At 38.7% G+C, this 23,315-nt stretch overlaps 1 protein-coding gene across 1 annotated transcript in view; it reads left to right on the top strand.

Moving 5' to 3' along the window:
• RTN3 (reticulon 3) overlaps window positions 1–20,267 on the top strand; it is a 44,101-nt gene extending 23,834 nt beyond the window's left edge. Inside the window, exons 3-8 of the mRNA XM_063437718.1 lie at window positions 13,021–13,228; window positions 13,896–14,034; window positions 15,399–15,468; window positions 17,436–17,482; window positions 18,410–18,468; window positions 18,645–20,267. Of these exons, the coding sequence (XP_063293788.1) occupies window positions 13,021–13,228; window positions 13,896–14,034; window positions 15,399–15,468; window positions 17,436–17,482; window positions 18,410–18,468; window positions 18,645–18,690 (569 nt within the window). The 3' untranslated portion in view covers window positions 18,691–20,267. The remainder of the gene's footprint in view (window positions 1–13,020; window positions 13,229–13,895; window positions 14,035–15,398; window positions 15,469–17,435; window positions 17,483–18,409; window positions 18,469–18,644) is intronic.
• The last annotated feature ends 3,048 nt before the right edge of the window (window positions 20,268–23,315 follow it).

Below are 23,315 nucleotides of genomic sequence, written 5' to 3'. Positions count from 1 at the left end.
TTTTTACGGGGAAAAAAAATGCATATTTTGTAAAACTGAAGTGGGCATAAAGAAAGAGTAATACAACAAAGATTAACAATTTCCTTTGTTTGTTTTAATGCTTTTTACCAGGTTTTTTATTTTGTTTGTTTAAAAAAAAAAAAAAAAATATATATATATATATATATATATATATATATATATATATATATTTTTTTTTTTTTTTTCTCATCCTTTGATATTAAGCATTGCTTTTCCAAAAATAATTTATGGCCCTTAAATCCTATCCAATGAGCTTTTAAAAGCACACTGGTAGTGACCCCATTTTAATACATTAAATACATATATGGCTTTATAGTTCAGTCCCAGGTAGCAGTTCCGTTCATTACATAGCTTACTTTAAGCAACACTATAGGGTCAGGAACACAAACATGTATTCCTGACCGTATAGTGTTAAAACCACCATCTAGCCCCCCTGGCCCTCCCTTGCCTCCCTAAAGAATGTAAAATCTTACTTGTATTCAAGTCTGCAGCTGCTTGCTCTGCCCCTGTCTGCTGACATCACCAGAAGGGGGGTTCTGAGCCAATAACAATGCTTCCCCATATGATTGACTGAGACTGTCAAGGAGGCAGATCAGGGGCAAAGCCAGCTTAAGTCAAACACATCCTTGGCCAATCAGCATCTCCTTATAGAGATGAATTGAATCAATGCACCTCTATGAGGAAAGTCCAGTATCTGCATGCAGAGGGTGGAGACACTGAATGTTGTGATGCACACTAGACAGGACTGCCCCAGGAAGCACCTCTAGCAGCCATCTAAGGAGTGGCCAGTGAAGTTATCACCAGGCTGTAATGTAAACACTGCATTTTTCTCTAAAAATACAGTATTTACTGCAAAAGGCCTGAAGGGAATGATTCTACTCACCAGAACAAATACAATAATCTGTAGTTGTTCTGGTGACTATAGTGTCCCTTTTAATAGTATTGTTCTTCCTATCAGGTGTTCTGCCACTTCTGGCATTTCGATAGCCCCATTTTCAGTTTTGAGAATAGGCTTGTGCGCTACATTCTCCAAAACTGCCAACTGCATAAGTTTGCAGCCCTGCTTGGGCTGTGACACTCAAAAGGGACTTGCATAGTGTGCACACGCTGTATGCAAAATTTAAGTGGAAACGACGGAAGGTAATGCTTTTTTCTTTGTCTTCAGAGGGAGATGACCTGCTTTATACTTGAATTACATTTTGTAGTAATGTTTCATTGGTTTTAAATGTTATTGTGTTTTCTTGTGTTTTTGAAAATAAACACTTACTGCTCAGATGCGTTTTGTTTTTCCTCAGAGTTGTTTGAGACTTTCACACAGCACTGCAGTTATTAAAGGGACACTATAAACATGTCATCTCATTAAGTTGGTTATAGTGCCTAGAGTCCCCTGGTACAGTCCCTCCAATCAGTGTAAACACGTTTTTGAGCAATTTAACACTGAATAAAGGTCTCTGGCCACCCACAACCCAACCTCCACCAGAGGTTACACACTTCCTTAGCCATACCATTTCATACATGTAATGGGCACTGTGATAGGCCGGAAGTTGTCAGCTGACACAGCCAAACACGGACTCCCATTTTTGCTCACAGATGCGATTCTGCTGGGGCCTCTTGTGTAGCAGTTAAAAATGGTTTAATGCCAGGGGAATTCAGACACTATAACCCCATCAACGAGATGAAGCAGAGACTACAATGTCCCTTTAAATGAGCATTCTAAGTACCATAAACACTTTAGCTCATTGTGATTATCATGGGTTTTTAGACCCTCTTATCACATCTTGTCAAGCTGTTTTAAGCACGAAAGTCATCCCGTCTGCTACTGCTCTACTAATATTGAAGTAAACTTTCACATTAGGTGTCCAACTTTGGATGGCAATTATAGTCTGAAAGATACAGGCTATCCCAGTTCTCTCAGCCTATCGTTACCCTCCAAAGTTGGACAAAAGTTAATGTTGAGTTAACTTTTGCAATAGCTGTACAAAAATTTTAGGCTTTAAGAACTGAGAAATATTTGTTTGTTTTGGTGATGTTTTTGCCTCTTCAAACCTCTCGAAAATGCTTTTTACACTAAACAAGGAGTTTGCAATGAGTTTTAACTGTTATGGACCTTAGAGTGCTCATTTAAGCAAATGGTTAATATTGGTTATAGGACAGCCATCCAATAGAAAATGAAAAGTAGGGGCTGCCATCTTGAAACGGTGAGATCATCTCCCACCCTTCAAAGCAGGAGAAGTAGAATAAAATTGTAAAAAAAACAAATCTAAATTGTAAACCTTCTATGGCTGTAAGCATCTGGGAGGTTAATTATGTATATTTTCCAAAACTGTTTTACTTTGTAGAATACACAAGAATTCTATGCAACAGATCACTTTCGTTTGTTATAAACCACAAATTCAAATGTAAAATTGAATTATTGCCTTCATGAAATCACAGCTTAAGATGGCAGCCTCCTGACTACCTATGTTTTAACAAATTTAGTATAGTTGACGAGGTGTGTAAAAAGGCTTTGTCCTAAAATCAAACACTATGTATTAATGAGACAAAGCCTTTACAGACTGTTCTCTGACACCTTCTCTCCAGACCTCCACCCCCAGCACATTACTCCAGATTCACCAGGATCTCCTTTTGAGATGATTGCCAGTGGCCAAGGTTTTGAGTTCAAGGATATCTCTGGTGACAAACGAACTGTCATCCCGGAATTTCCAACAGAAAATATTAAGAGATCCCCGTTTGATGAACGTACAGAGAATGTCCCAGTCTCTGATACTGGATGCACAAAACCAGGATTTTCTGTCCACAATGAAGAGACCTTTGTGCATTTGGATTCCACAGTGCACGCCAAAAAGGCCACTGACGGTGTATGTGATGATCAGTATTGTGAAGGTGAACAATTCCTCGCTGGAGTGGTTTCTCATCCAATATCAGGCAAGAAAGCCAGAAAGGATCCAGTAGACTTACAGCAAGCTCTGTCATTTGAAGAATTTTCTACTGAAAAAGAAGTAGAATCCACTTTCGAAACAAAATGTGAAATGCGATGGCCAGATGCAGAAGAAGAAGTTGACAGTTCTGGTGAGTCTGATGACACAGTCATTGATGCAGGCTGGAGGTTTAAGAATTCTGGAGCAGAGCGAGGGGAACACAATGAAGATGGCTGGGTGGAGCTCAGTGAATCACAGAAGTTGGAAAAATCTGGATTTTGTGTGCAGGAAAAAAATGGCAGTACTACCACAGAGCGTGAAAACCTTGTCAAAGGAGAACCCATATTTTCAAATAAACCTGCATGTCTACCAACTGATGGCCGCACAGATGTGTCTAAAACCCCTTTACAGATTCCAGACTCTCCACAGAGTGAAGCTTTTGTGGACTTGGCGGAATCCTGCATGGCGTGCCCATCAATGGCATTTGCTCAATGTCCACAAGCCGAGCCCTCGGATGACAAAGTACAGGAAAATCTAACCATTGAAGCACTGCGGTCACTGGCTGCAGGGGAGCAGGAGTGGGACTCGGAGAGCAGAGAGTCATCTCCAGAAATATTATGTCCACTGGCACAGTTGAGCAACACTCAAGGTTTAATGGCATCTACTACAGTCCAAAAGGAATCACTATGGGGAGTGAACTGTGACGAAATGCCATACCCGAAAGGTAAAAGAGGATGAATATCCAATGCACAGTTGAACAGTGGCATGCCACGTGCACCATGGGCATGACGCACACTCCGTTGACTTGCTCTGTTCATGCCAAGGCATGAATCATTGGCATGCACCGTAGATGTTGAGTCACTCATTGTTGGCATGCATCGTAGATGTCCAGTTAAGCACTGTTGATGCTACCCAGCATGCTTCACTCACTAATGACACTGCCGCCTGTCCTCTACATGCTCCAACAATGCACTGCCAGATCCTTACCCTCTCTGCTTTTTTCCTGCCTTTATAAAGGAACGTGTTTGGATCAGCATGTGTGCATCTACCCTCCATGCTGCCCGCTTTTCCCCTTTACCTACTTTATGCATGCAGATGTGTACATATATTTATCAATATTCTTTTATATGTATTTACAGAAACAAGGCTGTTGTTGGGAAATTAAGGAGTCATATTAGAGAGCTTGAATTGTTTTAATTATGGGGATATGCACAGTAAACCTTGCACATTTCCAATCCGTTTTTTTAAAATTCCTGGTTCTCTTAATGTCCTCTTTCAGGTATAGCCTACATTCCTGCCAGGAGAATTGGGTCTCTTTGAACATACAGAACTGTTTGCAATGTCAGACTGCAATATGCATACCCAAATGGTGTATAAAGGAACCCTTTTCAACTTGCTGTAGTTCTTTTTGTCTAAAGACTGTCCTTTTCATGACCGTTTAAAACTTTTATAATTGGGACAGAAACATCTGCCTGGATATCTGATTGGCCTTCTTCCTCTTCTGTTTGCTCCACCGAGCTAACAGTGGTGGCGGGTGCCCTGTGTTGGCGCATGCCTGCTACAGCTCAATGACAAGCATAGGACAGTTGCGAATGCGTGCTTGAAGTTGCAGTTCTAGTATAGAGGCTTCTCGACAACCAGTCTCTGATTGGTGCATTCCCTGACACAGACTTAAAGTCTGATCTGGAGAAGAGCTAGCAAAGGCTGCAGACCTCTTGCGTTTCAAGCCGTTCTCCCGTACGTGTAAATTAAACGTCCATCATCCTCATATGGTAGACCTCTCCCATTCATCTCTGTGGGCGATCATTGTAGCTGCACAATGCATGCCCCCTTATATGTGGTGCTCTTACACAGACTACACCCACCAGTAGCTTCTTTTCATTTTGCTTAGTTTGGATTCGCACTTGCTATGTATGCGTGTTATAGGAGCAACTGTTACTTGTGAGATCTTTTTTACAACCTGCTAACTAATTAAACATTAGCTGTCATTATGTTATAGATTACTATTTATTTTATTTTATTTTTTCCATATCTGAGTCTGTCATGGCATAGTCTTGCAAATGATTAGCTTAATTAGGATTAGGATCTCGCCTCTTAGCCCCAAAGTTTTTGGAAATGTCTTTTATACTTATCTCCCCGGCACACCTCACTCCCTTAAATGCTTGAGTGGGGTGGCATGTGTGTTTTTTTTTTTTTTTTTAATTCTTTAAGTGCTAATATCAGTCTGTCATAACAAACGAGTCTTTAAGGATTCTGTTCTACAATGGAAAACCCCACTCATTTCTCAATAATGAGGGGTAGAGCTGTGTATGAATCGAATGATATTGTATTCTGACATAAGATCTTTAGGGAGCAGATTGTGATAATTCGAAAGAAAGTAATTGGTTTCTAAGTGGCTCATATAAATTGTGAAACATTTTCCTTTGTAAGTGTTCTTAGTTTTGTGTGTGTCTCCTTTAGAAAACAGTATATGAAGGATACAGGATGACAAGTATAATTCATACAATTTAACATCCATCTTAAAGGGACATTATATGCACCAAGACCACTTCATCTCATTGAAGTGATCTGGCTGCGGTGTCCCAGTCTCCTTAACCCTGCATTGTAAAACGTTGCAGTTTCAGAAAAACCACTAGAGACATATCTTGCCCGCTAACGGAGTTTTACTCCATTAAATGACACGTTGCATGAGGACATCTAATGTTTTCTAAATCCCCATAGCAAAGCATTGATTTCCTGTGCAGAAGCTTTAACTCATGTGTGGCACTTGTTGCGCATGCACATTAGGTCCCTCACATCACTGTGATGTTACGGGAGGAGGAGATATAGCCAGTGCCCCTCGGGGGGCTTTGATCTGGAAAGCGGTAAATGTAAAATAGAGGTTTGGGTACAGGGACACTATAGCGTTAAGAATTCAGGCTTGTATTCCTAACACTATTGTGTTCGTTTAATTTTATCTGCATGCGTAATCGTATATATCTCCAAACGATATGTTATCGACTTTTTGAATATTACTAAATTAGGATAGGTGTTTGTTTTTGTTTTGTACATATGCAGGGTTATTCAGGTGAGAATTCGAATTTAAGGTCAAAATTGCAGAACCGGAAAAAGTTGGCTATGCTCTTAGTTCAGCTACTTTGGCTTTACATTTGAAATTTACTGTGAATTCTCAGTTCAGTGAATAACCCTGTTAGACTCCTAGGTAGGTTGACTAGCTTTTCCAGATTTTATAAAGCCTTCTCTTTGAATTTGCTTGTTTCTCTTTGGAATGATTATATGACAGAGACTCTTAGACATTTGTATTCATTTATTTTTTTAAATGCAGTTTTTTTTAATTTTGAGAACACAATCAAAACAAATTTAAAAAGAAAGTTAACCCTCAATATCCCTCATTTGAAGGTTTTCTGAAGTATTTGACCTTCCAGTGTCTTGCTACTGACAAATGTTCGATCTTTCAGCCAAACAACGATCTCCCATCACTTTTAATTGGAAAATGAGTGAGCACGTGCTGTCTAATCTCTTAAAATTGAGAAAAACAAATGGCAACAGCCTCTTGTACAACCAGTAATCCCCCTGACAAATGTGAAAAAATGCCAATCATGGCAGCATTCTACATTGGCTCTTTAGCTTTACTTCGTAAGAGAATAAGACTGACTTGACTGTAGTTTCTATATTTTAGGGGAAACTAGAACTACTGCAGCTTGCTGTAGTGGGTATGGTGCCATGAGTCACCCGCTACTGTCACAGTGTAATTTGTCAAACTGTTTTAGTATGGCTTGACAACATTCATGTTTCCCGTTGGATCCCCACGGCTGCATATTCTACTTGCAGTCTTCGCCTTTTAGAAGAATCCACTTAGCTTTTCCGATCTGTGCAGGGCTGTGCTCATTGGCTTTGTGTCAGATGTATTGTCTGTGTTTGTCCTGCAGGTACAATAGGTCATTTAGTGCAGTAGTCCTCAACCCAGTTCTCATGGCCCACCAACAGTCCAGGATTTATGTATTTCCATGTTTTATTCCAATAGAGATAGTGACAAAACCTTGACTGTTGGTGGTCCATGAGGACTGGGTTGGAGAATACTGATTTAGTGGACCCAAGTAAGTTTTAAACATGTCCTAAAGTGGTTTGACAAATTACACTTGGATGTAATCAGTGGACACTTATAGTTACACTACCGTTGACTATAGTGGTTATGGTGCTTTTGAGTGTTCCTTTAAGCAAAAACCATCGCACTCGGATCTTGCAAGAATTAAATATATTGATACTGTATCAACTGCAATCAGGCCCTAAAAGTGTCCTTATAACAAAAGGAAATAAAGCACACTTACGGAGTCTTGTTTCTGTTTATATAATGATGGTTCTCCATTTGGGAGAAAGTTGCATACTTTTTGGTTTAGCAGTCATAAGCTGGCGATGATTTTCTCTAGCAGGAAATATGTTTCTTAACGCTTTAGTCATACAGGGTTCTAAATGCAGTGGATTTCCATCTGAAATATATTTTTATTTTTGGTATATCTTGTATAGAATTGGCTTTATTATCTTGGTAAACTTTTAATGGCTTGTATTTGTACATGTAGAAATTACGGGCAAACACAGCATTTAAAGGGAAAGCATTGTGATTGGCTGAGATCATCACTTCTGATGATGTCAGCCAAGGAGGCAGATGGGGGGCAGAGCCAGCACCAGCAGACTAAATATAGTAAAATCTTACCTTATTCCAGAGGCTAAGGGGAGTCAGTTTTTTTTTGGGGGGGGGGGGGGGGGGTTTAGCACTATAGTGTCAGGAATACATGTGTTCCTGACCCTATAGTGTTCCTTTAAGATGCAATTAAACATATACAATTAAATATGCAGTGCTCTTGTCTGTAGGGCAACAGACAGCCTGGGTCAGCAAAATAAAAAACAGCATGTGTAGCTGACCAGTTGGCCCACTTTTAGACCTGCTGTGCTCTCCATGTTTGTCTGCTGGTTGGGCACAATTAATGAAGTAAGCAGCCATGCACACTTATGCTATTTCCCCAACCTAAGTTTTTGGTACTTTAAGCGTTTACATACTCAACAGTAGAGAAGGAGGCATACACTTCAGACCAACGTACATGGGCTACCATGCAGGACTAGTATGTAAATACAAGTGCAGCAACAGGGGTTGTTGACGTTTCCTCCTATATAAACCACTTTTGGCAGAGGTTCAAAAATAGAACACTTACATTGCGTGTGTCTGTGGGTTCCCCATTTTGTATGTGCAATGCTTGAAAACAGCAAGAAAAGCCTCCATATAAATATTACATAGCCACGTTCTACGTTTATTAGCACAAAATGTCTGTCATAAGTAATCCTGCTTTTCCTGGCACATTGTGTTTTTACATTTTTTTTTTTTTAAATTTACTGCATTATTCACATTCTACTTAAAGGAACACTATGGTGTCAGGAATACAAACATGCACTATAGTTCTAAAAACACATTTTAGGTCCCGGTCTCTATGTGGCTGGCTCCATTCCTTGGCTGAGAATATCAAGTTTGATGATCTTAACCAATGCAATGCTATTGAGCATGTGTGGCAAAACGTCAAGCTGCACCAATCAGCATCTCCTCATAGAGCTGCATTGAATCTGAAAAAACAGTGTTTACATTAATGTTTGCAGGGACAGGCCATAGACACCCTAACACACTTCCTGCATGTGACCTACACAGCGTCTTCACAATTCTTGTAAAGAGAGATCACATTTTTAAACTTCCTTTTATTGCACAGTGTGTTTAGTTTAGAATTTCTCATCTCCTGCTCTGTTAATAGCTTGCAGGATCCTCATGTGTGCTTAAAGGGTTACTCCAAGCACCAGGACCACTTAAGTGTTTTGAATTGGCCATGGTGCCTGGAGTTTGTATGTGCAGTGTTTCGCTTTGAAACACTGCAGATATGGAGTTTAACTCTTTTTCTGGAATAGCATTACACAGTCTGGGGCAAAAGTTAATTCATTAGCTAATAGCAGTCAGCTGAAAGGATTGACATCCAGCTTACTTTGTTACACCTACCTTCGTGACCACTTTGGCATTTTGAAAAGGTTATGGCGGTAAGGGTCTCTATGTGAAGCGTTTCTGCTTAAAACGCTGTAAAACCAGCAATATACTTGCATAGTATAGTTATCTAAGTTTAAAAAAGACTTAAGTCCATCAACCCTGATGCCCTTTCTTTTATGCGGTTGATCCAAAAGAAGGCAAAAAAAATAAATTTGTAGCCATTTCCAATTATGCCACAAAAAAAGGGGAATCCTTCTTGACTCCATATTGGCAATCAGATTTCTTCTTGATTCAACAACTTGTTTCCAAACATATCAGTTGTATCCTTTAATATTCTGTTAAGCTAATCCAGTTTTCCATTCCTCTCACTAGTTTTTGTAGCTCACCACTTTTTCTAGTTCTGCAATATTCTTCTTTGAAACTTGTGCCCAAAATTGCACTCCGTATTCGAGATGGGCTGATACCACTGATTTATTAAGTGGCAACATTATATTTTGATCTCGTGAATCAAAACCTCTTTTTATATAGGAAAGCGCTTTACTAGCGTTTACAATGGCAGACTGGCATTGCACACTGTTGCCTAGTTTGTTATATATAATTGTTCCCCCAGTCCTTTTCATTTAATGTTGCCCCTAACACAACCACAACCCTATGTTATGTATAAATGGCTTGTGGGTTCCTTATTCCAAAATGCATGAATTGACATTTATCTGTATTGAATCTCATCTGCCACTTGCCTGCCCAGTCCCCCAATTTATTAAAATCTTGCTGTAGAAAAATATCATGTTAAGAGTGTGTGTGTGTTTAGCTGTATTAGTCCAGTAGACAAGATGTTAAAACCAGTATTGCAGAATATGCAATGATCCCGCTTTCACTTACTTAAAAACATAGAATGTAACGGCAGAACCATTCGGCCCATCTAGTCTGCCCAATTTTCTAAATACTTTCATCAGTCCCTGGCCTTATCTTATAGTTAGGATAGCCTTATGCCTATCCCATGCATGCTTAGACTCCTTCACTGTGTTAACCTCTACCACTTCAGCTGGAAGGCTATTCCATGCATCCACTACCCTCTCAGTAAAGTAATACTTCCTGATATTTTTAAACCTTTGCCCCTTTAATTTTAGACTATGTCCTCTTGTTGTGGTAGTTTTTCTTCTTTTAAATATAGTCTCCTCCTTTACTGTGTTGATTCCCTTTATGTATTCAATAAGTACAATAAGACTTCTAAAATTTCAATTCTTAAAAGACGAACTTTTCGACAGTTTTCCTTTCTTCCTCATTTCTGAAGTAAACTATGATCAATTTGATAGTTTGACACTTCAAGTGTCAAACTCTGTCATCTTGATCAGTATTGATTAGGGCAACCAGCATATAGCACATTTACTCATCCATTTCCATTTCTGGAGTGTACAATTATAAGGATATTTTACAGACTCTAGATGAGCGATCGCCTACTTCTATCAGTCCGTTTTAACCTTTTACAGACTCTAGACAGTGTCAGTGTTTGCTTCTTCCAACTCTGTGATGACCTACCTTGATTGGGCATTTCTACAAAATCACAGATTCTAGATCAGAGAAGGCCCTCTTTGATCAGTGATGTCTAAACTTTAACAGACTCTTCCTTATGTTATGCAAACTGTGCACACGGTCTACTAGCAAGCCATGACCACTGCAGTAAAGAAACTTGCTAAGCTACGGTACTTATAACTTGCTTGTGCTAAAATAGGATATCTTGAAAATTTGACCTGCTCGTAGGTCACGAAGAAAGCTTTGAAGATCACTGTATCAGGCTTCAGCCAACCCTTGGTTCTCAGCACTATAAACACACAGCTTAGTAACAAGAGTTCATTTGAGGTTTCAATCTTTTGTCTATGTACAGAGATAAAATTCACAGAATCAAAGTGAAGAATAAGATTGTCTATGTAGATTAAAGAAAACCGGGTTACTTTGGGCAGACTGTGTCGTGCTCTCTTTTTTTCCTTATACAATTGTCCACAAAACTGCAGAACATGTTTCAATACTAAATATTACTAGCAGTGTAACATGTTCTGAACATAGAAAAACAGGGGCATAAATGATAACGGGTTATTTAGATTGCATTAGTTTATTTGCCCAATGCACCGAGAGGCAGGTAACCAATACGAGTACTGTCCAAAATTTAATTATTCAAACATTTCATAGATTTTTCATTGTAATAAATGAAATATGACACATGCCCATCTCTCAAATCCTCTACATTTACATGTATGATACCTTTAGCACATGAATCCATAATGCCGATTGCAATTTGCATAATGCTATTAATTGAACAATCATTGATTGAAACACCAATGGCTGCACTAGTAATTGTGTCACCTACCTTCTATGGATTGCAAACTCTCCAGCATGCAGTGCAATTCAAGTTTACAATGCATGATATGGCATGAACATTACAACCCTCTCTGTGTGGCTGCAAATCTGAGTAGTGGGCAAAGTTAAAAATAAAATCTCAGTGACCCATCTATAGGAATTTAGGTATATGTAATGTAGATACAAAACAAAATGTAATTCATATCATCCCTTAAATTGTAAGCCTAGAAGGTTGTTGGTTCACATGAATTATAGCCAAAGTACAATGAAAAGGTCTGGCACTGCTTCAATCAGTGCCCAAATGAAAGGAACTTAAATAGGAGTGCCAGACTTTTTCATTTTCTTTTAGCTATATAAATTAACTCCCTGCGGTAAAGTGAGTGCTTTCTTTTGTTTATGCCACATAAATTTATAAAACATGTGATCAATTTCAAATTCTAAGCAGAGCATATTAAATAAAATAGTACAATGTGTTAACACATAAATGTTAGTAATGTGCAAAAAAAAAGTTATCCTAACAAAGTACGTTAATAAAAGTTATTATTATTATTATTATTATTGTAGATGTTTCGAGAGGCTGGAAATACACTGCTTGGTAAATAATGCTAATCTTTATGACCTCTATGGTGTTATTGGCCTGAAACTCAGTATCATGGAAGGGAGCTGAGTGTAGCTGGCTGATCACTATAAGTTGGTGGTGTAGCACCCAGAAGTACTGTGGAAGTGTTTTGGACTTGCCAATACTGCATTCCTCACCCACAAACTCACACTTCAGTATTGTTTATTAAGGTGAAAGTAAGGGAAGCTGGTCACTGTTTACCTTTAATACGCTACAGGAGTGACATATTTAACGGATTCATAGTCCTATAAAAAGTGTAATATGTGCTCATAAATGTGTATTTTAACTTTCCACCTTTTATAACTACAAATTTGAAAAAATATAAAATTTGGGCTTTGCTTCTCTGGGCCTAAACACATACAAAACGCCTACCATTAATTTAACACAAACATGTATTCCTGACCCAATAGTGTTAAAACCACCATCTTGCCTGCTCCCCCTGCCCGCCTAAGTATAGTAAAATCTTACTTATATTCAAGTCTGTAGCTGCTGGCTCTGCCCCTGATCTGCCTGCTTGGCTAACCTCATCAGAAGTGGTGGTCTGAGCCATTCACAATACTTCCCCATAGGATTGGCTGAGACTGTCAAGGAGGCAGATCGGGGAGAGCCAGCACAAGTCAAACACCGCCCTGGCCAATCAGCATCTCCGTATACAGATGCACTGAATCATTGCATCTCTGAGGAAAGCTCAGTGTCTGCATGCAGAAACCACTTCTAATAGCCATCTGAGGAGTGACCAGGGGAGTTATCACTGGGCTGTAATGTAAACATTGCATTTTCTCTGAAAAGACCGTGTTTACAGCAAAAAGCCTGAAGGTAATGATTCCACTCACCAGAACAAATAGAATAAGCTGTAGTTGTTCTGGTGACAATAGTGTCCCTTTAATATATACAATGGCACAGTGGTTAAATATTAGAGAAATTCTAACTGGCCTTCGAGCATCAAATCTGTTTGTGTTTATGCATAAAATAGTTTTGAAGAAGTACTTCTTAGTATTTGTGGAATTCACATACACATTAAAGTACATTTTACACAGCTGCATATTTATTAATTTTCAGATATAAAATTGCTGACTGTTTTTTCTTCTTCTCAGTTCGGGATTTGCTCTTCTGGCGGGATGTAAAGAAGTCTGGATTGGTTTTTGGGGTGACAATGGTATTGCTTCTGTCACTAGCAGCCTTCAGCATTATCAGCGTCATTTCCTACCTCATCCTGTCCCTCCTGACAGTGACCATCAGCTATCGTATCTACAAGTCTGTAATGCAAGCTGTCCAGAAATCCGATGATGGCCACCCTTTCAAGTGAGTAGGAGAAAACTCACACTAGTAAGCCCCTAACCAGTCTTAGCCCTCTCCTTATTATCAATGTAAGTGCTGGGAGTATCCCATTAACTGCTGCTCTATAGGGTTTATTGGGTATATAGTTTAACATTCAGCATCTATGTCTTCATGAAAATATTTTGGGAAAAACTAATACACAAGTTGTCCCTGCTTCTAGCACTGTGCTAAAATAGCTCTATTTGGGGGGATGTGGATCAGGGGCTCAACTCTGTTATTGAAATTTGTGTTGATTGCTGTATCACATATCCAAAAAATAAAATAAAAACACCTACTGGACGATGGTATTTATTCAGCATGTCTGTTGATATCAGTCTTTTGAGAGAGTATGTCAGAGAATATAGGAACTAGGACTGCATGCACTCTCTGTATTTACATGACATTCAAGTACTTATGCAACCAGGGAGAAATGGAAGGTCTAGTGGGTGTGATGGGGGAAGGGCCAATAACCTACATTGCTTCCGTTTTCTATTTTGAAGAAACGGTTTGAATTACAAGCAACACATGGAAGGAAGACACACATGAGAATCTTCAATGGATCTGTGTGGGAAGAAAAAGCCAATTACTCTTAGCATGACTTACTAGGTTACTGAAAAGTATTTGAAATTGTTGATGTATGTTTCATTTGCAGAGATTTGCTAGAAAAGGATATCACTCTGTCATCTGACTCCATCCAGAAGAAAATCAATGCATCTCTCGCTCACATCAATCGGGCCTCAAAACATATTATTCGCCTCTTTCTTGTGGAGGACCTTATAGATTCTCTCAAGGTGACTGTGATACAGTGTATGGTAGAAGAGGAGTCTCATGGTTGGAAATGGGGAATTATTAGGAGGATGGTCTCTTGGCACAGTACAGGACACAGACGTTTTTAAAAGCTCTATGTTGCACAGATGCATAGTTATAAACAGTCTACTGTACTTACCTTTATCCGAATAAAGGAGAAATAGAATAAAACAAAGAAAAGGTGTACCTATGAGGGAACTAGGAAAATGATATTGTGTGTATATGGTAGAGTATCACTTCTAGAGTAGCCAGTCTTCTTCCAGACTAAGTACTGAACCATAATCTCAAATTACTAAAAATAAAAAATTCAGCATTCCGGCTAGTTATTGTTTCCAGTGTTTTTGCATATATCCGCATACAGACATGTATGGCTGATACCAGATTATACTTTATGATTTCGGTACACACATTACTCCCTAGCAAGCATTCTGGATAGAATTACCTTGGACTTTCTTTGTATGGTGCCACCTAGTGTTCATTAGCCTTACTGCAGTGCTAACCACACTTTGACACACACTGGGTGTTGCCACAGAATTAATAATACTATTTATCTTATATACTTGCAGTCATAACACCTATTTATGTACATGAGCACTTTTAAGTGCCAACACATATTGAGTTTTCAGTATATTGATTTAATAAAATTTGAAAAAAAAAATATATTTTTAGTAATTTGAGATTATGGTTCAGTACTTAGTCTGGAAGGAGACTGACTACCCTAGAAGTGATACTCTACCATATATACACTATACCATTTTCATAGTTCCCTCATAGGTACACGTTTTCTTTGTTTTATTCTATTTTTTGGGGGGGAAGCTGCATTCCCCAAAATGCCAGTAGATTTCTTACAAACAACACTTAACTACTGTGACAAAATACAGTTTTATTTCAAAATATTTCAGACAGGATCTAAATTTATAATGGCACAGCTTATAATCTTAAAACCGTGTACCACCAATATATTACTTTAAATATGAACTCCGCAACAGTCTATACACTTTTAAAATGTTTAGATAGTGTTTTCTGGTTGTGAGTGAACAACCACAGTAGACTTTCCCTACATTAAGTATGTTTTGCCAGACTGGTTCTTCTGGACATCAACCAGTTACAGCATTATCCCTGCAAACAAGTCTTAGAATAATGTGACTCAGCCAAGAACATGGTAGGAAGAAAGATACATAAGGCAAAACGAGAATTAAAAAGTCATTACGTGCAAGTGTGCCACTGACTATTGTAATAATATCAATGTATTATATTAATTGATTGTGTCTAAGTCACTTTCTGCAGCAGAGCTAGGATTCTTGGAGTGCGTTTTCTCTCTCATGTTGTATTGTTTATCTTTTCTCAGCTGGCCCTTCTTATGTGGCTGATGACCTATGTAGGAGCTGTATTTAACGGGATCACTCTGCTCATTCTTGGTAAGTGCTCTCTAACAGATGTGCAGACCTTTCTGACACTTACACTGAGCTGGGAGTAGATTTTAACCAGTGTTCATTTTGTTTTAGTCTTTGTCATAGTCGTTTGACTTAGATGCCATTTAGTTTTAGTCATTTGAATTGTTAGTTTAAGTCAACTAAAAATCTCATTAGTTTAATGCATTGTTTCAGCATTTCTTTAACATTTCCAAACCGCTTGGGTCTGCCTACATCTGCACGAAGACTCCTTCCACATCAGCATGAGACACTCCATATTGTGCATATGGTGTACACATTCACTGTGGATAAAACGGATATTGACAAACCAAAATAAGTCTTCCAAGCGGCTCGATTGACAGACCGAGTGGGCTGTCTTTAGCGGCAGTGTTTTTTTTGCTAATCATTGCCATCAATAATTCTCTGAAATGAGAGTGGGCTCAGGGTGCCCTAAGTACCACACACTTTGCAATAATGGAAAGTACTTATGATGCTTAGACTTTCCTTTTAACAGGAATAAAAAGCTACTTATACAGCACTCTTTAATCCAAGGTTTTTTTTTGTTGTTTTTTTTCAAAGCACTCCGCGCACATTCTAATTTTAAACAAACCAGACGCTAATGAATAGATGTTACCATTAGCAAACTTAGTGATGCTTATTTTATTGATCTCAGAAATTAATGTGGTCCAGCAGGCCATAAAAGCTCCAAGTCTTCTGGTGGAATATATTTTAGCAAACCCTGCAGTTTAAGGGTCAATTAAGCAGCATAATGACTACAGCTTGTTCTACTCATTTGGGGCTAAGGAGTTCTTGGGCGCTGTCCTTTCAATTTCTTTCAAACCAAGTCATTAAGCAAAACTGGGCTCTCCCGTCATCCAAAGCGCAAGTCTTCGGCTGCGGCCCTGCTAATGCAGAAGTGAACATCCACGTTTACCTGTCTAACTTTGGACCGGAACGGGTGATTGAAACCGCTAGATGCAGGTTGGCTCAGCACTGCTAGCCTGCCATTGCTACCCTAGGTTGAGTGACTAATGTGGAAACAATTTTTACAGCACAAGAGCTGGGTTTTAGGTTGCGGGAGATCGCAGTTTTTGTTAACAAATTCCTAACATTTTGACAGGTATTATTAGTATTTTTACACAGATGAATTGCCATGGCAATCATGGTATATGTTCTTTATTTGCGTTCAGTAAGGGGATAATGCATTTTTGCTTCATGCAGAAAATGTTAATTTTAATTAATGTATTTCAATTTTCACTAATTTTGAAGTCTGTTATATTTTTACTTTTAATTTTTATGTCTGGTCAGTGTTAGATAAATGCAATTTGAAACTGTCATAGATATACATAGCATGCAATTTCCTTTATAGAATATATTGTTTTATTTCTCAAAGTCTGTATATATGCAATGGAGTTACACCCAGGCCAACCCACGGTGTATCAAGACCATTCATTTCCTATGATATATTCACTTGTGTAGCCTGAAAAAAAAAAAAAAGATTAGGTCAGCTTTATGAAGGTATAAACATTTTATTTTTACATTGTGCTTGTGACATGGTCAGAAAATGTAAACATGGCAAATTACTCACTGTTTAGCAGAAATGCTCAATCCCTTGCAGCCTACCATCAACAACGCTAGGCCTTGTGCCATTCTAATTAAAATCAGTGAATTGGATAGTGATTGGCTTACAGCGCTTAGTTGGCAATCACTACCTGTTAAGATGTAAAGTATATACTTCTCTTATTGGAGGCCTGGATCGAACATATTTATTATTTGGTGAGTAAATCTTTTAGCAGTGATGCAAGACCTGGCGCACAAGAAATTTAGGCACTTTAGTATGTTGATGTAGTTATGGTGCCTACAATGTTGTTTTAATGTTGTACTTTATAGAACTCCATGATCTTTACTCAGAATTTCTACTCAAAACTTGCATACTGTTTTCTTATTTATTTATTTTTATATTTGCTTTTTAGGAGTGCTGGTTGCTTTTACTGCCCCTCTGGTCTATGAGAAATATAAGGTAATTGATCATTTGCTTTTTAACACAAGCCCACATCCCTCTGTTTCCCTGTTGTCTGCAACATGCTTCATTATTAAAGCCAATGATGTACACCGTTAAAAACATCATACACTAACCATATAATTATATTTTGGGAGGAAATTTTAAGGTAATCAAAAAAAAAAAACAGGGCTGTCCATTACAAGCTGCACTGAAAATGCATAAACTGGACAACATTTCAAGTGTATATCCATCCAACCTTGGACCTCAACAAAAGCCTGACCACCCCCACGCACTTTGTTTGTATTTTCTCATTAAGTAAAAATCTGCATTATCAATGTGGCTGCTGAAGGGTCAGTCTATGGGTGATGCAGACTGCAAAGTATGCAGATAGCGCCTGTTACTGCAACTCACTGCTGCCATAAACGGGCACATAGATTGAATATAGAGAATCTACACAGGAACTTTACCAAGGTTGTCTATACAGAGTTCATAAGAAAACAAATAGCAGCCGTAATAAGAGAACGTGCGCTACCCGACCACAGTTTCACCAAATCTACTTCCAAGTGGACGTCACCCGTCCCAAGTGTAATCAACTGTTTAGATGTTTAATAATTTATCTGCCAACTTAGCAATGTGATATATTTTTTTTTTTTACTATTATTAAATGAGTTTAGAATTATGCAACTTTAAGCAATGCATTTGTAATGAGAGAACAACGATTACTGTGTCTGCAATAAAGCACAATCCGCAAGGAAAAAGTCTGATTTTCCCCCTCCCAATTCCTTCCCCAAATCATATGTTCTCACACATCCTTTCATAGTGTAAACTATTCCTCGTTCTTCCATTCTTTTCATATATTTCACTCTTGCGATTTCCTCAATCTTGCTAAAACACACACATTCCCTTCACCTCTCTAATTTTAACTTTTATTTTATTTTTTTACAGGTACAGATTGATCATTATGTATCCCTGGTACACAATCAAGTAAAATCCATAACCGAAAAGTAAGTACCAGATGGAAATCCGGGATAAAACCAGGTTCTGGGAGTGGATAAGATAAGGTGTTGCTTGATAAAGCTGTGAGTGCAGTGACTGAGCGGGGTATGCTTTAGTATCCCGATCTCACTAGCCATTTATAATAATAGTGTCTAACAAAATATCCTTTCATTTTTCCCGGCAGGATCCAAGCCAAGCTCCCAGGAGCACTGAAGAAGAAAACCGAGTGAAGAAGCAAGATTGGGGGGGGAGGGTTGGGAGGGTAATAATGAAGTGTAAACACTGGCTATGCCATATCTTGTTTCTGGTCACAGGATTCCTTGTATTGTATAGATATATATATATATATATTTGGTTCCTCTCTGGCAGGAAAAGAAATGGTTGTCCGCACCTGTGTCCTTGTACAGTCCTGCTTCTCTAAACACTGGATAGCTGTGGAGGGACCCAGTAAAACACACAGCTCTCTTCATCTGTCACTATTTAATCACTGTCATTCCATGCTCCTCCACTACTGATCAAGGGCGCGTGTGCCCAACTTTCAGACTCCTTCACCCACAGCTCAAACACCTTTTGGACTTACTTGATCTTTTCCCCTCTCTAAATATCCCTTATACCTGTCCTACTCTGATTTCTCTACTTTAGATCTCTGATGGGTTCATCTATCTTGAAAGCCCAGCCTTACTGCATTATCTCCTGTCTAATCTTCCAAATAGTCTTTCTTCTTTTCTGTATTGTGTTCTTCAGCAGAAGCTAACATACCCTTTCTTATAACCGCCACCAAAACCCGTCTCTTCCCCACTGTCTACAACTCCTGCATAAGAACATGGTCTGTCCTTTAGTCATCGCACTGTTGGCCTGAGTTATATGTCTGGTAAATGCTACCAGAGTAAAGTCAGTCAAGTAAAATATCTGGTATCTAGTATTAATTTATAATTCACTTTTATTTTGTACACACAGTCAATATTGGACCCATGGAATAAATACCTTTTTTATGTACATTGTTACTAGTGCGTTGCCAGGTGTTATACTTCGAAGGACTCAACATTCTGTATGCCCCCTCACCCCTTCTGTTTCAGATTCATCATTCCCTTCCTTACCCTCTCCCTTACGCATCAGGAGAAATGCAGTATCGTCAACTCACTGCTAAACGCCGAACATTATCCCATTTTTAGGTTTGCATTTAAATGCAACTTAATTTAAAAAAAATAATAATAATAAATCTGCCCTCAAATAGAACAAATAGTTACATTTGTAGAACACGCAACATGTGACCGCACTATGTAAAGTTTAGTGAATGCTTTTATTAATTTAAAGAGAGGATCAGGGATTAAGTCTATTTGCATAACAAGCTAACAGTGTCTCCTCCTAGTTGTCCATAATTTTATGTCAAAAAGTATAAAGTGACTACCGACAGTCTAATAAGGATCTCTCTATGTTTAAATGAAAAATGAAGTTGTACATTTGAGTTAGGAATATACTCCTGTCATTTACCCTGCACCAGGGGTGGGATGTTTTTATTAATGTGATTTTTGTGTTGCACTGAGCTTCTAATTATTCACTGTGTATCAATGCTGTTTAAAAGCGAAGGCTTTACGATTATTTTAAGAGTGAAAGTGATGCAGCTAACTAAGTATTCAATAATACGACCATAAACCAGCTCCTTAGTACAGAAACAAAAGGTCTGCTTTTATTTTATGGGTGTCAGAAAAAAACACTATTTTTGTTTTGTTTTGTTTCTGCAAGTTGTTAGAACAAAATTCTCTGTATATTGCAAATACATGTGGTATTAAAAGGAGTAGGACATGTACATGTGGTCTTCTTTTCTGTGTACCATCTGGACAGGAAATTGTCATTCTTGCAAAAAAGGGTGGAAGATGAGGCTATATCTACGACCTAGACATCCGGAGACCTATGACATAACTAACAAGAAATTCTTGACTCAATACAGGGGGGGGGGGGGGGGGGAGGGGTTGCCCTAAACATATAAGAATGTGTGATTTAACATCTATATGTGCATTTGTTTGATGAAAACTCCTAAAGTAGGAATTGTGGGGAATTAAAAGTGACTTTAACCCCTTAAGGACGCAGCCAAATGTACACGTTGTGAACGAAACAAAATGTAAACAAAACCTGGCATTTGCACTATATATCTGTCCAACCGTAATTCACCTCTTTCATATTAAATGCACCCCCCCTTATTATATATCATTTTATTCAGGGGAAACAGGGCTTTCGTTTAATATCAAATATTTAGCTATGAAACATAATTTAATCTGAAAAAAATATGGGAGAAGATAAGATTTTTATTTTTTATTTTTTTAGTTCTACATGACATTTTAACTGTTAATGTCATAATACTGTTTGCTTTTACTGCAATAAAATACACATATTTGTATTCAGCAAAGTCTCACGTGTAAAACAGTACCCCCTATGTACAGGTTTTATGGTGTTTTGGGAAGTTACAGGGTCAAATATAGCGTGTTACATTTGAAATTGAAATTCGCCAGATTGGTTACGTTGCCTTTGAGACTGTATAGTAGCCCAGGAAATAAATTTACACCCATAATGGCATACCATTTGCAATAGTAGACAACCCAAGGTATTGCAAATGGGGTATGTCCAGTCTTTTTTAGTAGCCATTTGGTCACAAACACTGGCCAAAGTTAGCGTTCGTATTTGTTTGTGTGAAAAATGCAAAAAACGCCAATTTTGGCCAGTGTTTGTGACTAAGTGGCTACTAAAAAAGGCTGGACATACCCCATTTGCAATACCTTGGGTTGTCTACTATTGCAAATAGTATGCCATCATAGGGGTAATTTTCATTCTTGGGCTACCATATGGTCATAAAGGCAACGTAAGCAATCTGGCGAATTTTAATGTGAAAAAAATGAAACACAAGCCTTATATTTGACGCTGTAATTTTTGAAAACACCATAAAACCTGTACATGAGGGGTACTGTTGTACTCAAGAGACTAAGCTGAACACAAATATTTGTGTTTCAAAACAGTAAAAAGCATTGCAGCAATAATATCGTCCGTGTAAGTGCTGTTTGTGCGTGAAAAATGCACAAAACGTCACTTTTACTGGCGATATCATCGTTGTAATACATTTTACTGTTTTGAAACACTAATATTTGTGTTCAGCGAAGTCTCACTTATTTAACTTAATTTTATTTTATTTCCAGCCAGCAGGGGGACTAAATGTCGTTACAGTTAGTCCCCCTGCTGGCATTGCTGCAGCCAGCTATCCCGGCCATGTGATTGTGAGGTCCTCGCAAGGACCTCACTCTCACATGGCCCGGGGGGGGGGGGCTCCCTGGGAGTCCCCCCAACCGCGATCGCTGGCCACCGGGTAGGTAACAAAAAACCGGAGGGCGTACAATTACGTCCTGCGGCGTTTAGAGCCGCTTTTAAAAGGATGTAATTGTACGCCCTCCGGTCTTAAGGGGTTAAAGAAACAATCCAAGCACCATAACACTAGAGCCCTCCCAGAGTGATTTGTCAAGTCACTTTAGAACAGTTTGGCAGCTTACCTGGGTCCTATTGAACAGCCACCGTTCTCCATCCATATCCTTTTTGAAAGAGAATCTGGCTACCTCCATTGAGCTTAGCATGACCATGTTCCTTGGAAAGTTAGCTGAGCACGGTCCTGTATCTGACCTGCAGAGAACAATGTTATACGGCACAGATGGCGGGCATACCCAAGTAAGATATCAAACCGTTCTAACGCTGTTTTACAGATTACTGTGGGAGGCTGTCAGAGTGGTGCTATAACTATTACAGCAAGACAGATCAGTTGTGGTATTTGGAGCATTCCTTTAAAATGTTAAGCCAAAATAGTTGTCTTGGAAATATAGTTGAATAGGAGAAATAAAAGCTAAAGTGGCCTAAAATTTTAAACTCGCTTTAAATATTTGTGAATATAGCTGTTAAAGTAATCATATAGTTATCCATAGAGTGCTGTGAGTATGGTAATTTATTAAAAGGAATATGTTAACATCCTTTTCTACGTAGCTTTGTGGGGTCTTTCATGAATAAAAGGAAAAGAGGCTGTAAATGTGCTCAGCTGCTGTACACTTGTATAAGACAAGGGACTTATATTATGATGGCATTCCCTTTAATCACAAAGGGAACATGGAATTTTGTTAGTAAATTATTTATAAAGTGCCAACATAATGAACAGCGCTGTATTGTAGGTGCAATAATAATCAGTTGCAACAAGTCAAGTTGGACATAAAGGAATAGATGATGCGGGCAGTTCAATTTACTGTCTAATACGTGGCTACTTGATGGCCTTTTCAGCCTTTTAATTGCAGAACTAAATAGTTGATTACTTACTAGCCTAGGTAAGGTATAAGAAATAACACTCCTTTTTGCTCATCAGCTTCTTTTCCTTTGTTCTATTGTAACACTTGATAACACTATTAGCGTTGACTCTCCCTCCATGAACATACTCATTTACCCCTTGCAGAATAACGGCTCATTCTCTTTATCCCAATGCTCAAACTAAAAAAAAAAAAAAACATACCAACCAGTAGTACCAGATCCTGCTGTTCCCCCGGGTTGGGTCCTTACTGTCTCCCATTTGAGGACACCAGGGAACTATCCACAGCTAACTTCATTAGACATGCATGCTCTATGCCAAATGGTGTCCGGGCATTAGGACCTTGTGCTTAATCAGTGCTCTGCGTTTGGTCTGCAGTAAGTGGGGCTGACCAGTGAGGTTGTTAGTCAGCCCGCCAGCCTAAAATACCCATTCTTTGGGCCTTGCCAGTGACACTTGTGATGTTACAGACACGGCCCTATAGGTCTGTAAAAAACCCTGTCCTCTCATTCTTCCCTCTATTGGGAGATA

This window comes from Pelobates fuscus, chromosome 12, assembly GCF_036172605.1.
Source record: "Pelobates fuscus isolate aPelFus1 chromosome 12, aPelFus1.pri, whole genome shotgun sequence".
In the NCBI taxonomy this organism is placed as follows: Eukaryota; Metazoa; Chordata; class Amphibia; order Anura; family Pelobatidae; genus Pelobates; species Pelobates fuscus.
This window is presented reverse-complemented; position numbering and strand designations above follow the sequence as displayed.